The sequence below is a fragment of the Erythrolamprus reginae genome, chromosome 7 (assembly GCF_031021105.1).
Source record: "Erythrolamprus reginae isolate rEryReg1 chromosome 7, rEryReg1.hap1, whole genome shotgun sequence".
Classification (NCBI taxonomy): domain Eukaryota; kingdom Metazoa; phylum Chordata; class Lepidosauria; order Squamata; family Dipsadidae; genus Erythrolamprus; species Erythrolamprus reginae.
Window position 1 is genome coordinate 36,438,031 of NC_091956.1, and position 13,481 is coordinate 36,451,511.

Sequence of the window (13,481 nt, forward strand, 5' to 3'; positions counted from 1 at the left end):
AATGAAAACATCAGGAAATTCATAGAAAAGGCGATGAAATATTGGAAGACTGAGCTTTTTGTTGGGAATGAAAGGTATGGACTGATCAACATCAGAAGAGGGGGGAGGGGGACTCTTTGATATTCATCCCCATTGCTATTCATCATTCCTATAATCCCGCTGTCACTCATCCTACAGAAAACAAACCTAGGCTACCAAACTGCTAGGAATTCACCAAAAAATTCACAGCTGCTGTATATGGATGACCTAAAGTTGTACGGAAAATCAGAAACTGAGATACAGTCAGTAACCACCACTGTGCGAATCTTCAGCAATGACATTACCATGGAGTTTGGCCTTTATAAATGTGCCACAGTGGCACTGAAAAAGGGGAAAATCACTGAAAGTGAGGGCATTGAAATGCCAAATGGTCAAACCATAAAGTACCACCAGCCAGAAGCCTATAGATACTTGGGCATCTTGCAACTGGATAATATCAAGCATGGCCATGTGAAAACTCTGATCAGCAAAGAGTACATCCAGAGGACCAGAAAAATTTTGAAGAGCAAACTGAATAGTGGCAACACTATCAAGGCTATAAATATGTGGGACATACCTATCATTAGATACACAGCTGGCATAGTGAACTGGACTCAAGCAGAGCTGGACAACCTGGACAGGAAAACCAGAAAATTAATGACGATCCATCATGCACTACACCCCTGCAGTGACGTTGACAGACTGTATTTACCAAGGAAAATAGGCGGCAGAGGACTTTTGCAAGTGAAGCAGACAGTGGAAGAATAGAAGCATGCATTAGCTGACTATATGAAGGAGAGCAAAGAGTCAGCGTTGATGGAGGTCAACAATCGGAAGCTTCTCAAGGTGAAGCAAACTAAGGACCAGTACAGAAAAACTGTAATGCAATGTCGTATGGACAGTTGGCGGAACAAAGCAAAACCTTGCGATATGACCTTTTTGTCTACATATATAGCAAGTCCTAACAGAAATGTTTTTAGCCACAAAAGTCTTTTGCTGAGGCGTTTCTTCTTTGAACTGCAAACGGTCTCTCCGAAGATTCTCTTCTGCCAACAAATGCCCTGGAACCTCATGCACAATAAGTTCATCTTTGGACAATTGTAGATGTGCTCCACAATGTCTTGCACATATCTCCGTCGCAAAATGTCCCACCATGAATGTAAGCTAATTGCTGGTCTGCAAGCGTAAGTCCAATTATACTGCGAGCTCTTAAATTGTCCTGGTTAAAGTCCTTTACCTTCTTGGCATCCTCCTCAACCTCAAGATCCAAGCCATCCAAATTGGGGGGTTCAGCAACAATATCCCACAGTCCCTCACATTGCAACAACATTCTCAGCCCATGTGCTGTAGTTGCTTCCATCCATCTTAGCAATGGAGAAATTCTTAGAGGACTGAAACATTGCCATTTTTTTTCTCTTCTTGTTTCTTCTCCAACAATACTTACAGCAACAACTAACTGTGATACAATGCTGGCTAAAAGAAACCATACATTAACAAACCATGATTCTCTACCACTGGGCCCATAACCAATGTTGTCTTGTCTTGGTTAGGCTATGAAACCTTCGACAACACCGAGCAGAGAATGTTAACAGAGTGTGGATGTGTGATAAAGCCAAGACACAGACTTAGTTAAATAAGTATTATTTACATATAAACAAAATATAAACAATCCAGAATAAGCACAAAGCAAATACAGAATAATACGCGCTGAGCAATTACAAGATTAGCACAAAGCAAAATACAATATAGATAATAAGCACAAGGCTAAAATGCAATATAGATAATAAGCACAAAGCTTAAACATGACTCCCCCATCTCTCAGGCAAAAGTAAAGGAAGTGACTGAGCAAAATAATGAGCTTTATAGCTTCAATGAGGAAGTGATGAAACAGCCTTGAATAATAATAATAATAATAATAATATTATTATTATTATTATTATTTATTAGATTTGTATGCTGCCCCTCTCCGAGGACTTGGGGCAGCCCTCCTCTGGTTGCTTCCATTAACTGGTGAGTGGCTGTGGCCCCTTTAAATTTATTTCAGAGGTTGCAAGCCTTGCTGGGACGCCATGGCTGTGGTGTCAGTTTAAAATAGCATCTAGAGGGGGTAGCCTTTCCTCCTCTGTTTTGCAGGCCCCAGCAGGCAATGTGGAAGCCAGGGTGAGCGCAATGTACTCACCGGATTCAGAAGAGGCAGCCAGAAATAGCCATAGCAAGTGTCCCCTGAAGTGCTCTCCGCCTAGGCAGATGGGGCAAGGAGAGATTTTGTCAGCTTGAGCAGGTTCTCTATCTTGGCTCTATCTTGGTTCTCAATAATTTTGGAAGTGGTCACCATTTTGAAATCAGCCTTGTATTCAGTGGGCCTTGAACTAAAGGGCGTTGGAAGAATTTTACCCCCTGTATCTGGGTTTAGAGGAGATTGCGGACCACAGATTCCACACTTAGGCTGACCTGTATTTACGCACACTTTGTTTTTCCCTCTCCCTGCAGCTCCTGATCAGACCTAGTCAGAGAGACAGTTTCTGGTTGCCTTTCACCACTCTCACTTCTCCAGTCACCATGGCAATTACGAGCCTCATTAGCCACCTCTCTTTGCAGCAAGGTCAGTGAGTATTCTCAAACCAGCCTCACACCTGGTTGAGTTTAATTGTTGCCTATTAGAGTCCAGGCCTGCCAGCTTTTCTAGCTGGCTTGCTCCTTTGTTATCAGACTCTGTACTTCCTCGCTTCCTCTATGGAGCAGGACATCTGGCTTTGGAAAGCTCCCCCCCTGCATCTGAAGTCTGTAGCAGAGCTTCAGTTAGGCCTAGGACAGCCGGGCTGGCTGGTGCTGCCAAAATCAGGGCCATATCTTCAGCACACTGGCCCTCATCGAAGTAGGAGGAAAAGGCAGACCTCCAGAGACAAAAGGCCTTAGAAAAGGAATTTGCCAGAGTAGGGGATCCCTCTACAAGGCACAGCTCTTTTGCCAGCAGGGCAATGGACACTCCTTTGGCACACTGCCCCCCTGAGCAGGGGTCACAGGTTCGCCTGGATGCGGACCATGGCTTGTCTCCTGAAGCCCTGGGAGGCCCTTCTGCTTCAAGTCTTACTTCAGAACCTCTAGAGATGTAGGGTCTCTAGAGCTTCAGGGCCTTTCCCCCCTCTGTACCTTCAACAGTCCCACACCAGGATATAGTTCTCAAGGTCTGCACGGCACCGGAGGCCTCCTTTACCCCGACTGTTGCCTGCCTCCACCCTGAGTCCTAGCAGGAACAGGATACACCTCCTTCATGAGGCACTGCTGGCAGCTATTAAAGAGGCCATTGCAGAGGGATTGCAGCAGCAACCTAGACAGGAGGTCTACCTACCCAGCTGAGCGAGCCTCTGGGACTATGAAGTTGCCTATCAGGACTACCAGGATCTTGGGTCTCTGGCACGCTTTAGAACTAGCCAGCATTCTCTCTTGGAAGGAAAGATGCTTGAAGAGGGAGGGAGCAGGATGTTCCAGGCAGACCTTCATTTAAGGGCTTTTTATCCAAGTTCTATTCCATCAGCTGCTAGCCAAGGTCAGGGCCATGCCCAAATTAGGCAAAGACTTCAGGCTCCAGGAAACTGCTTCTGAGGCAGGGGCCCAGGAGGACTATCTGTTCACAGAATGCACTGTGGCTGCCATATCATGTTAGGCTAGGATTTAATATCTGGACTTCTAACGTAACTGTCTTATACACTTTTATTCCATTAGCCAGAACAGGACTGAACGTAAAAACCACATAAGGACAAGTCTGCATTTCTGGTGAACTCTGCTTGAGGAAGTGACTGGCCATAAAGCGGTTCATGGCAGCCTCCCTTGAATAACAAGAATGTGTTAGCAGGATGAGAACTGTGTGATAAAAGGATGCATATTTAATTTCCTGGGGTAAACAGGACAAAAGCAGCAATAAAAGACCTTGCTTTGTGGTAAACAGGAAATAACCATATTCACAACAAAGGGGCCCAGGAAATTAGCCATAAGAGACATTTGTTCAGTAGAAGCTAGTTACATGCCATATGTAGATAGGAAGGACTCAGAAGTTGTGTCATATCTTAGAGTTATGTTATTGAATGTTTGTATACCACTTGACATATATGTATAACCTTACCCAATTTGCATATTCCCCCCAATAAAAGGAAGTGCACGGTCCAAAAACTGTGTCATTTCACCCGGAGAGAAATGTGTCCAAGTTTTCTTTCTAGGATTCGAACTTGTGAGTGACCCCACGCGTCTGGGTTGCCCTACGTCCCTCTGAAGACCCTGTTCCCCACAGGGACTTTGCGGCATCCGCAATGCACCATGACTCTGGATTGCATCCCTATACCAGGGATGTTTCTGGACCTTATTAAGAAACAAATAGGCAACTTCATAGTCCCAGAGGCCCACTCAGTGCAACCCAGCCTTGGTTTCCTGCCCCAGCAGTCAGGAGAACTCCTTGTTCTGTCTAGACTCAGATCTTGAGCACCTCGTGCAGGTGCTCAGAGTGGATTCATCAGAAGCAGTGCTGACCTCCTTGTCCATCCTCCCACCTGAGGATGCCTTTAAGGCAGATGAGAAGAAGGAGATGGCCCTTCACAAAGACAAAGACAATCTGGCTTACTCTTGGGCAATCCAGGCCACTACTGCTTCTTTCTTTTTCACAAGGGCTTTCCCCAGAGGATCTTAGAGCCGATTAAGGATTTAAGTAAAATCATTGCTTTAGAGAATATATAGTGGATGCATCTCTGGTGGCAGCTAAATTCTCGGCTAGAGCCATAGTAGGGTCAGTTATGGCTCACTGCTTGCTGTGGCTTTACCACTGCTACATGGACTCCAAAAACAAATGGAAGCTTGCCTGCACCCCTTTCGAAGATGACAGCCTGTTTCATACATCTTTGGATCTTCTTCTAATTGAAACCAGGGACAAGAGGAAGGTGCTCTTCTCTCAGGGTCACCAGGCAGATTCCTGCAGGTCACCTTATTTCAGTTGGTCCTCCTTCAGGCAGGGGAGAGCCGGGGCAGGCTTTCCCCATCAGCAGAGGCCCTTCTTCCCGAGATTGGATTACCAAGCTTTGGGGGCAGAGGCAGGCAGCTGCCCCAGGACAAGTGCTTCTTCTGTGGCTCATCCTGATCTTTCAAACATCAAAAGTGACAGTGAGCCCCACACTCCTACGGCCTTGTATATTTGCAATAGGGAGGAGACCATGCTGGATGCCTGGGTGGGGGAGATCATAAGGTCTAGCCTCTACCTGGAGTTTCTTTGTCCCTCTCCAAGGTTTTTCCTCCGCTGCCACATCTCCAGAAACCCGTCCAGATGTTGTCTCATGGACAAAGCCATCAAACATCTGTTGGACATTCAGATGGTTCAACCATGCCCCTGGAACAGAGGGGCCTGGGCTTTTGCTCCCATCTTTTCATCGTCCTGAAATCAGGAGAGTGGAGGGCAATCTTGAATCTCAGAGAGCTCAACCGTTACCTGGTTTATGTCAGGTTCAAGATGCATTCCCTCTCTTCCATTTTCCAGGGAATCATGGAGGGACACTTCCTATCCTCCATGGACTTGACAGAAGCCTATCTTCATGTGACCATTTGGCTTGTCACTGACAGTTCCTGAGATTTTACTATGCAGGGCACCCCTTTCAATATACCACCCTTCCTTTGGACTGGCTTCAGTCCCTCATACTTTCACCAAAGTCATGGCAGCCCTGGCAGCATACCTCAGGGTGATTCCCATCAAGATCCAGTGTTTTCTGGATGACCTACTTATCCAGATGGAGAGAGACCTGGCTACTATTATTCAGGTCCTTTGGGATCATGGCCAAATGCCACCTGCGGGCCATAATAGACTCTGTCTCCAGCCAGGTTTTCCACTCCCAGGAGTGGCAGGACAGCATCAGTCTGCATCCAGGGGGACAGGTCTGCCCTTCTAACTCTGCTTCTCAACTTCTGGGAAAGATGATTTATTGACTGGACATTGAGTCCTTTGGGATTGAAGTCGAATAAATAAATAAATTGTGACCTGGGTATGCTTTCACTCACATCTCCACCAATGGTTCCTTCCAGATGAGGGGTCAAGGTATGTCCCACACAAAGGTCCAGGCAACCCAGGATTCTCTGGTCCCTGCTCTGGTGGGAATCGAGCGCCTTCTACAGGGGTTGCTTCTTCAGGGACCAGAACAGATTGACGATAATGTCAGATGGCAGCCTGCTAGGATGGGGCCCCCACTTTGGGTCCAGGATAGCCAAGGGATGGTGGACTCATTGGGAGTTCCAACACAGTATCAATTGGATGGAGCTCAGGGTGGCAAGGCTAGGCCTCAGAGCCTTTCAGTGAGACATCCAGGGCTGCCATGTCTTTCTCTTGACAATGTGACCTCAAAGGCCCTTTGCAAATGGGCAGACACCCACATCCTGTCCCTGAAAGTGGACCACATCGCAGGAGTGTCAGATGTCCAGGCGGACTGGCTGAGTAGGGCCATAATAAAACAGTTGGAGTGGCATCTGCTGCCCAGTCTGTTCTTGGAACTGTCAATCCGGTTCTCTCACCCACCCTTGGACCTGCTTGCTTTCCCAACAGACTCACATCTCCTGCGGTTCTTCTCCTGGTTTCTGGTAGAGGGGTCCCTTGCCCAAGGAATTGCTGTATGTCTTCCCTCCCCTACCCCTTCCCATCCCAGCCATGGTCAGGAAGCTTCTGTTGGAGAGGGCGCAGATCATAATGTTGGCTCCCTATTGGTCCTGGTGGCCGTGGTTCGCCGACCTCATGGGCTGTCAGTCAGATGTCCATGGCACATTCCCCCAGAGGAGGTCATCCTCTCAAGGGGCCCATATTCCATCCTTAGCCACAGTGGCTCCTACTCATGTGGAGGTTGAGCAGCAATTGCTAAGGGATGAAAACCTTTCCTGGGGGGAGGGTGTCATTTGTACAATTCAGATGGCCAGACAACCATCTGCAGTCTGTTTTTATGAGGTGACCTGGTGTTCTTTATCTGGTGTGCCAGGTGGTGTAGGGATCCAATTGCAGCATTGGTAGCTGATTTCCTCCAACAGGGACTGGTACAGGGTATCTCCCCCAACACATTGAGGTGACCGGTGGCGGCTTTGGGTTCGGTTCTTCAGATCCTCCCCCTGGGTTCCCTTACTAGCCACTCCAGGCTGCATGCCTTCATCAGAGGGCCATCTAACCTTTGGCCACTATAAGGTAAGATGCCCCATCAGTACCTCTCTTGGGATCTATCCAAAGTCTTTCAGGTGCTCACCACTCTTCCCATTGAGGGAGGCCAACGTTTGATTTCTCTTGTGACTATCACATCAACTAGACGTAGTGCAGAGTTGGCGGTTCTGTTGGTGGATAGGAATCTCTGTTTTTTCATTCCTACAGAATGGCCCTGTGGCTGGATTCTGCGTTTCTTCCAACAATCAACTCCTGGTTTCATCGAGATCAGGAGTTGATATTGCCAGATTTTTGCCCAAGGCCTAGTCATCCCTTGGAATGCAAGTGGCACACCCTGGACATGAGCTCTCTGCGTGTACATCATTAAGATTGCTTCTTTCCGGAAGTCAGAATCCCTTTCTGTCTCATTCTTGCCATCAATTCTGGGCCAAAAGGTAACACCTTCCATGGTGGATCGGTGGCTGTGGGTCACTATGAGCTTCTGTCACTCCCAGTGCCTAGGGGCATCATGGCCAACTCAACTAGGATTGTGGGCATTACTGCTGCTTGGGCTTCTTGAGTGTCAGTGGAAGAGATCTGCCAGGCGGCAACCTAGTCACCCCTTCTCCATTTATCAGACATTATTGTCTAGATGTTTATGCCTTGGCCAAGGCTGCCTTTGGTAGGAGGGTCCTTCAACCGGTTTTAGTGGAGGCAGAAGTTCCAGACCAAACCATTTCCCACCCTTAGGATTACCAATCTTTGGTATGTCCCATTCTGGACACCCCCATTGATCAGAGCATAGAGAATGGATGTTGGTTCTTACCTGGCATGTCCTTTATCATGTGGATCAATGGCTGAGTCCAGCCCCGCCTGGTATGTAGTCTGGTGTCTTTGCTGGGTGGTTGTGGAAGTTGTTTGTTGTTGTTTATTGTTTCCTGGTCCTAGAGTTCTCTTTAGTATGAGTACTTGATTCGCTTTGACTTTGTTGTCAACTGGAGACCATTACCAGGGAGGTGTGTCTTCAGTAATTCAACCCAGCCCTAGAGCTAGAGTACTAGAGTGACCCATCTTGGATTCCCCCATTGATCTGCATGAGAAAGGATGTATCAGGTCAGAAGCAATATCCATTTTCTGTACATAAAGTGATTACTGCATTTTGTAACAGGTCTACAAAATAAGCAAACCTGTTCATAAAAAAAGAAACAAAAACATGGATGTAATAATCCTCCTTAGGTCTTCTCATAAAAACAGCAAAGTATGATTTCCAAAATCTTCTTTGGTTCCAGTTCTGATACATTTCAAGCTGAGTAAGTCCTGAACAATCTTGTCCTCTCTTTATCAATAATTTAATTACCTGGCTAGCCCATTGGAAAGTTCTAGACTAGTGATGGCGAACCTTTTTGAGACTGAGTGCCCAAAGCCCAAACCTAAGATAAAATCTCCGAGTTTATCTCCAAGTGCCAATAGGGCAATTTATTTATTTTTCAGACCTTTAAGACACACCAAGATTGTGAAGAGGTAAGTAAGAAAAATGTTTTTGTCTTCCCTGCACCCACACATCCTCGTAGCACTTTGCAGGCCTCTCAAACCCTCTGCACACCTTGCTTTTTGCAAAAACAGGTGAAAAACAGGCCCATTTTGTAAAAAATGGAGCACACAGAGGATTTGGGAGGTCTGCAGAATGCTTTTTAGGGCTCAGGGAAGGCACAAACACCCCAGTTTTTGTAAAAACTGGGTGCCATAAGTTTGCCATCACAGGGCTACAGGATGAGCTTAACAGAGAACAGTTTATGAAAGAGATTTGTTTCCCATCTCATTTTCTGATGCAAACTCCAAAAGGCTGCCAGTTGAACTAAACCCTTTTCATTGCCAATTTTAGGGAATGTATACATTTGGACATATGCTGCAGCCTACCAAGCAGATATACATGGGCTGGAAAGTCACTGGCCTATCAGAAATTGCTGAATTTCAACTCCCTCCTGCCCTAGCTAGTTGATGGCATGCTGGGCATTTTAATTTAGTAAAATAGCCACAGATTCCCCATTCCATTAAAATACTGGTAAATGGCTTACGGTCATTGGAAAATATTACCCAACTTTTTGGCACCCATTAGCTTGTGGCTCTTGAATTCTGTCATGTCATGGACAAATCTTTGTATATGAATTTGGAAATTTATTTGATTGATTTCTATAACCACCCAACCCAGCAACACAAGTCTCTACTTCATAGGATCCTTTGGAGTAGAAGACCTGGTCTGCACTCCAAAGCATGAGCAGCAACTTCTGTCATCAAAAATACATTTTGAAATCTCTTAAGTCAAATTTAGTCTGTCTCATTTTCTAAAGTAGATAACCACCAGGGATTTTAAAATTTGGAACCCTAGGTGGGCAGCCTACCTGCATCTTGCTGCATTTAGGATACTGGATTGGATAAATTCATAGAGGAGAGGAGGGAGGGGGAGGAGGAGAGAGGGAGAGATAAGAGGGGGATATTTTTGAGGGGAACTGGCTAGCCCAGGGGTCTCCAACATTGGCAACTTTAAGCCTGGAGGACTTCAACTCCCAGAATCCCTCGGGCAGCAAAGCTTTTACATCACATAAAGTGAGAATCTGAGAGATTCTGTCCCCCCTTACCTTTTCTTGACACACAGCTGCTGTCTCACTTTTTTCTCTTGTTGCCAGGCAGCTTGAGGGAGGAACCTTGTGGATGGGGGTGGGGGGAAGGAGAAGAAGCAAGCACCTGAAAATGCCAGCTTCTTTCCTCCTCCTGCCCATGCCAAAAATTTGCTGGTCGACCAGTAACTCTAAGTGGCTTTGGGCATGGAGAGGTGATCGCCTTCCTCCCTGTTGCATTCTTTTGCCAGTGGGTGGCTTTAGGCAGCACCATCCTCTCCTCCTCCTCCTCTATCGGCAAACAGCTGTCCCCCACTCAACCATCCCCTCCCCCCAGCCCCTTGCCTCGCCACAAAGACAACAGCTGGAATCCTGGCACAAGCTAGGGAAGGGATCCATGCACTCGACTTGCCCATCCAAACCAGCCCCACCATATCTTCTGCCCATTTCCTCCCTCTCCCACCAGGCTGTCGAGGCTGCAGTGAAAAGCATTGACAAAGAAGAGCTGCTGTCAGACAAGGGGCTGAGGATAACTGCAAGGCGGCGACTCACTCTGGTGTAAGGCGGGAGGGGGCAAGAGGAGGGAAAAATGTAGGTAAGTAGGCAGGCAGGCAAAGCAAATAAGAGGAGCAGACACACATGCATGCACACACAATATACAATACACACAGAGAGAGAGAGAGCATGCGAAATTTATGTAAGGGGTGTGCACAACAGCCTCCTGATTCCTTGCATGTGTGCATGTGCGTATGAAGGCACACATGGTGAAGCATGGCAGCCTCATGATTCCTTTGTGTGTGTGTGCGTGTGTGAAGGCACACGTGAAGAGGAGCATTAGCTGTGGCAAGGGAGGCAGAAAGGTTTGCTTAGTCTTTGACAGAAGAGGTGAGGAGGACTATGGGCACTGAGAGGGCAGGAGAGTGAACCAGCGCTTTTTCCACTTTGCTCTTTATCTGTTCAAGTATTTCTTTTAAAAACAGACTGGAACCGCACAAGAGAGCTCCATCTGCCTCTCCTGCGTGGCTCCGGTCCACCGGCGAAAGCTTTAGCCAGTCTCTCCCCATTCCCCTCCCGTCCTCAGAAACATTTGGGTCCTGGCCTCCAGCTGCCTTTCCTGTGTGGCTCCGGTCTGTTTCACAGCGCCATTCTCTCCTCCTCGCCGCCTCTGTCAAAGGCCAAGCAAACTTTTCTGTCTCCCTCACCACAGCTGCTGCCACTTTCCACATGCACCTCCACAGACACACACATGCACATGGCAGCCTCCCAATTCCTTTGCGTGTGTGTGAAGGCAATGTGGAGGGAGGCAGAAAAGTTTGCTTGGCCTTTGACAGAGAAGGCGAGGAGGAGAGCCGGGTGCTGTGAGAGGGCAGGAGAGTGAGTCAGTGCTTTCTCCTCTTTGCTCTTTATCTGTTGAAGTATTTTTTTTTTTAAAAGAGAATGGAGCTGCACAAGTGAGCTCCAGCCACCTCTCCTGCGCGGCTCTCTCCAGCTGCTCATCCATCGCCGGGACTCCCCTATTAGTGCGTGCAGCCGCCACACCAGTCACCAGTTCCTGTGGAGCCGGCAGCCACTCCTCCCTTTTCTCATCACTGCACTTGCGTGCCAGAAACCTGAAAGTTTCATGGCCGCCACCTAGCATGCCCCGCAAAATGGCTCCGTGTGCCACATATGGCATGCATGCCATAGGTTTGCCATCACAGCTCTAGGCAGTTTATTTCCATCCAATAAGGCTGAATTGTTTGAAGTTGTTCTCATGTTGCATAGTGGAATGAGGAGACCCAGGTTAAAGTTCCCCCGTCGCTGGGAAGCTCCCTAGGTTGTTGCAGTAGGGAAAAATAGGTCAAGGGAGTCTTAGCCACTGATTAAAGTAACCACCATTTACCAGGAAAGGAGTCAGCCTCAGGGAATGGTGGAGTTTCATATGCTGAGGGGAAAGGGGAAGGCTGGAGATGAGGATTACTGAGATTTATTTATTAGATTTGTATGCCGCCCCTTTCCGCAGACTCGGGGCGGAGATGATGGATTCCGCATCTTTTTGATGTCCCATTCAACTGTGATTCTATGAAATATACGAGATGGGGATATAGGATTTCTAAGGTGGCTGGATTTGTCAGTTTGGAATGATAAAGGTCAAGGAGCAGGTTCCTAGCAAGACTAATGCTGGATTACCTTTAGAATAAGATAATTAAATTTTACTGTAGGCAGATCATTAAAACAGCATATGGGTACCTTGGTAGACCAGTCAGATATAGCATTAAAATCAACAAAAATGAGGTTAGAGATGTAAATGCATTTGATAGTAAAGTATTTTTAGAATGCCCTAGGAGATCATGAAGTAATCGGTCCAGAAAAAAAATCATGTAGTAGCAGTTGTAATCGGAAGCCAGTTGCTGTGCCTGACAAATCATGCTCTACCATGGCTTATAAAGTACAATGGGTCCCCTTGCTTCTCATAGCTATTTTTAAAATTATTTATTTTGTTCAGTTAATATTAGGTTCTATTGTTTTTTTACTGTACAATTTTAAATCAAAGAAAGAGATTTTGAAACCAGGGCAAAGACTACATGACCATGTGAACAAATACAAATTCTGCAACTGAATTTTTAGTTATATTATATGAAGCAAGCTGAAAAATATTGTTCTGAGCATAATCTCAGATAATTTTTAATCTAGATTTTTTTTGTTTCAATATTTTTTTTATAGCTTTGGATTCCACAAGCTTTTGGTTGCCGCCCTGAATATGACAATGGCCTGGAAGAAATGGTTTTTGGATTTGAACCTTGGATCATTGTGGTGAATCTTGCAATGCCCTTTTCCATTTTTTACCGGATGCATTCAGCAGCCTCCCTTTTTGAGGTTAGCTGCAAAATGTAAATTGTATAATTACATCAAGAAGGAAGGATGAAAGGCTGGGGAGGTAAATACACCTGATAGATTTTGAAGATCGAAAATCATTTAAATTTTGCTACCTCTTCACTTTCTTGTGGAGAAATTTAAGCAAACATTAATACATCTGTAAAAGCATTGAGCCAATTAAACAGCTGCAGGGTTGCAAATGAAAAAGAGATGATTTGGCAGGGATGTTTTTTCTAATATCTAATATTAATATTTCTAATGTGGAAGGAAAATATATTTTGTAACCTGCTGCCAGGTGCCAAGTGAGCATCTCTCTGTTCTCTTTAAATTATCTGTTCCCTTTTGATCCAGAACAGGGATGTCTCTGCAGTTGCACTATTTGTGGCCCTATTTGGACAGGGAGTCTCTCCTCACAGTCACTCATGCCCTTGTCACCTCGCGGCTCAATTACTGCAATGCACTCTACATGGGGCTACCCTTAAAGAGCTTTCAGAAACTTCAATTAGTCCAGAATGCAGCTGCACAAGCTGTTCTGGGTGTGCCAAGGTATACCTACATAACTCCATCACTCCATGACCTGCACTGGCTTCCGACTCGTCTTTGGACGCAATTTCAGGCTATCACCTATAAAGCTCTACAGAGATTAGGACCAGATTATTTATGGGATCGTCTTCTGCCTCATATTTCTCAGCAACTGATCAGAACCCACATGATTGGCCTTCTACAGGTCCTGTTGGCCAGACAATGTCAACTGGCGGGGCCATGGGGAGGGGCTTCTCTGTGGCAGCCCCAGCTCTTTGGAACCAATTGCCCTTGGAGATCCGCACTGCCCCCATCCTCCTGGCCTT

The 13,481-nt window shown here is 46.4% G+C and overlaps 1 protein-coding gene across 1 annotated transcript in view; it reads left to right on the forward strand.

The window, feature by feature from the left end:
- Positions 1-12,651, forward strand: part of OTOP1 (otopetrin 1) — a 107,532-nt gene extending 94,881 nt beyond the window's left edge. The window contains exon 6 of the mRNA XM_070756592.1: positions 12,481-12,651. Coding sequence (XP_070612693.1) covers positions 12,481-12,651 — 171 coding nt within the window. The remainder of the gene's footprint in view (positions 1-12,480) is intronic.
- Positions 12,652-13,481: the final 830 nt, after the last annotated feature.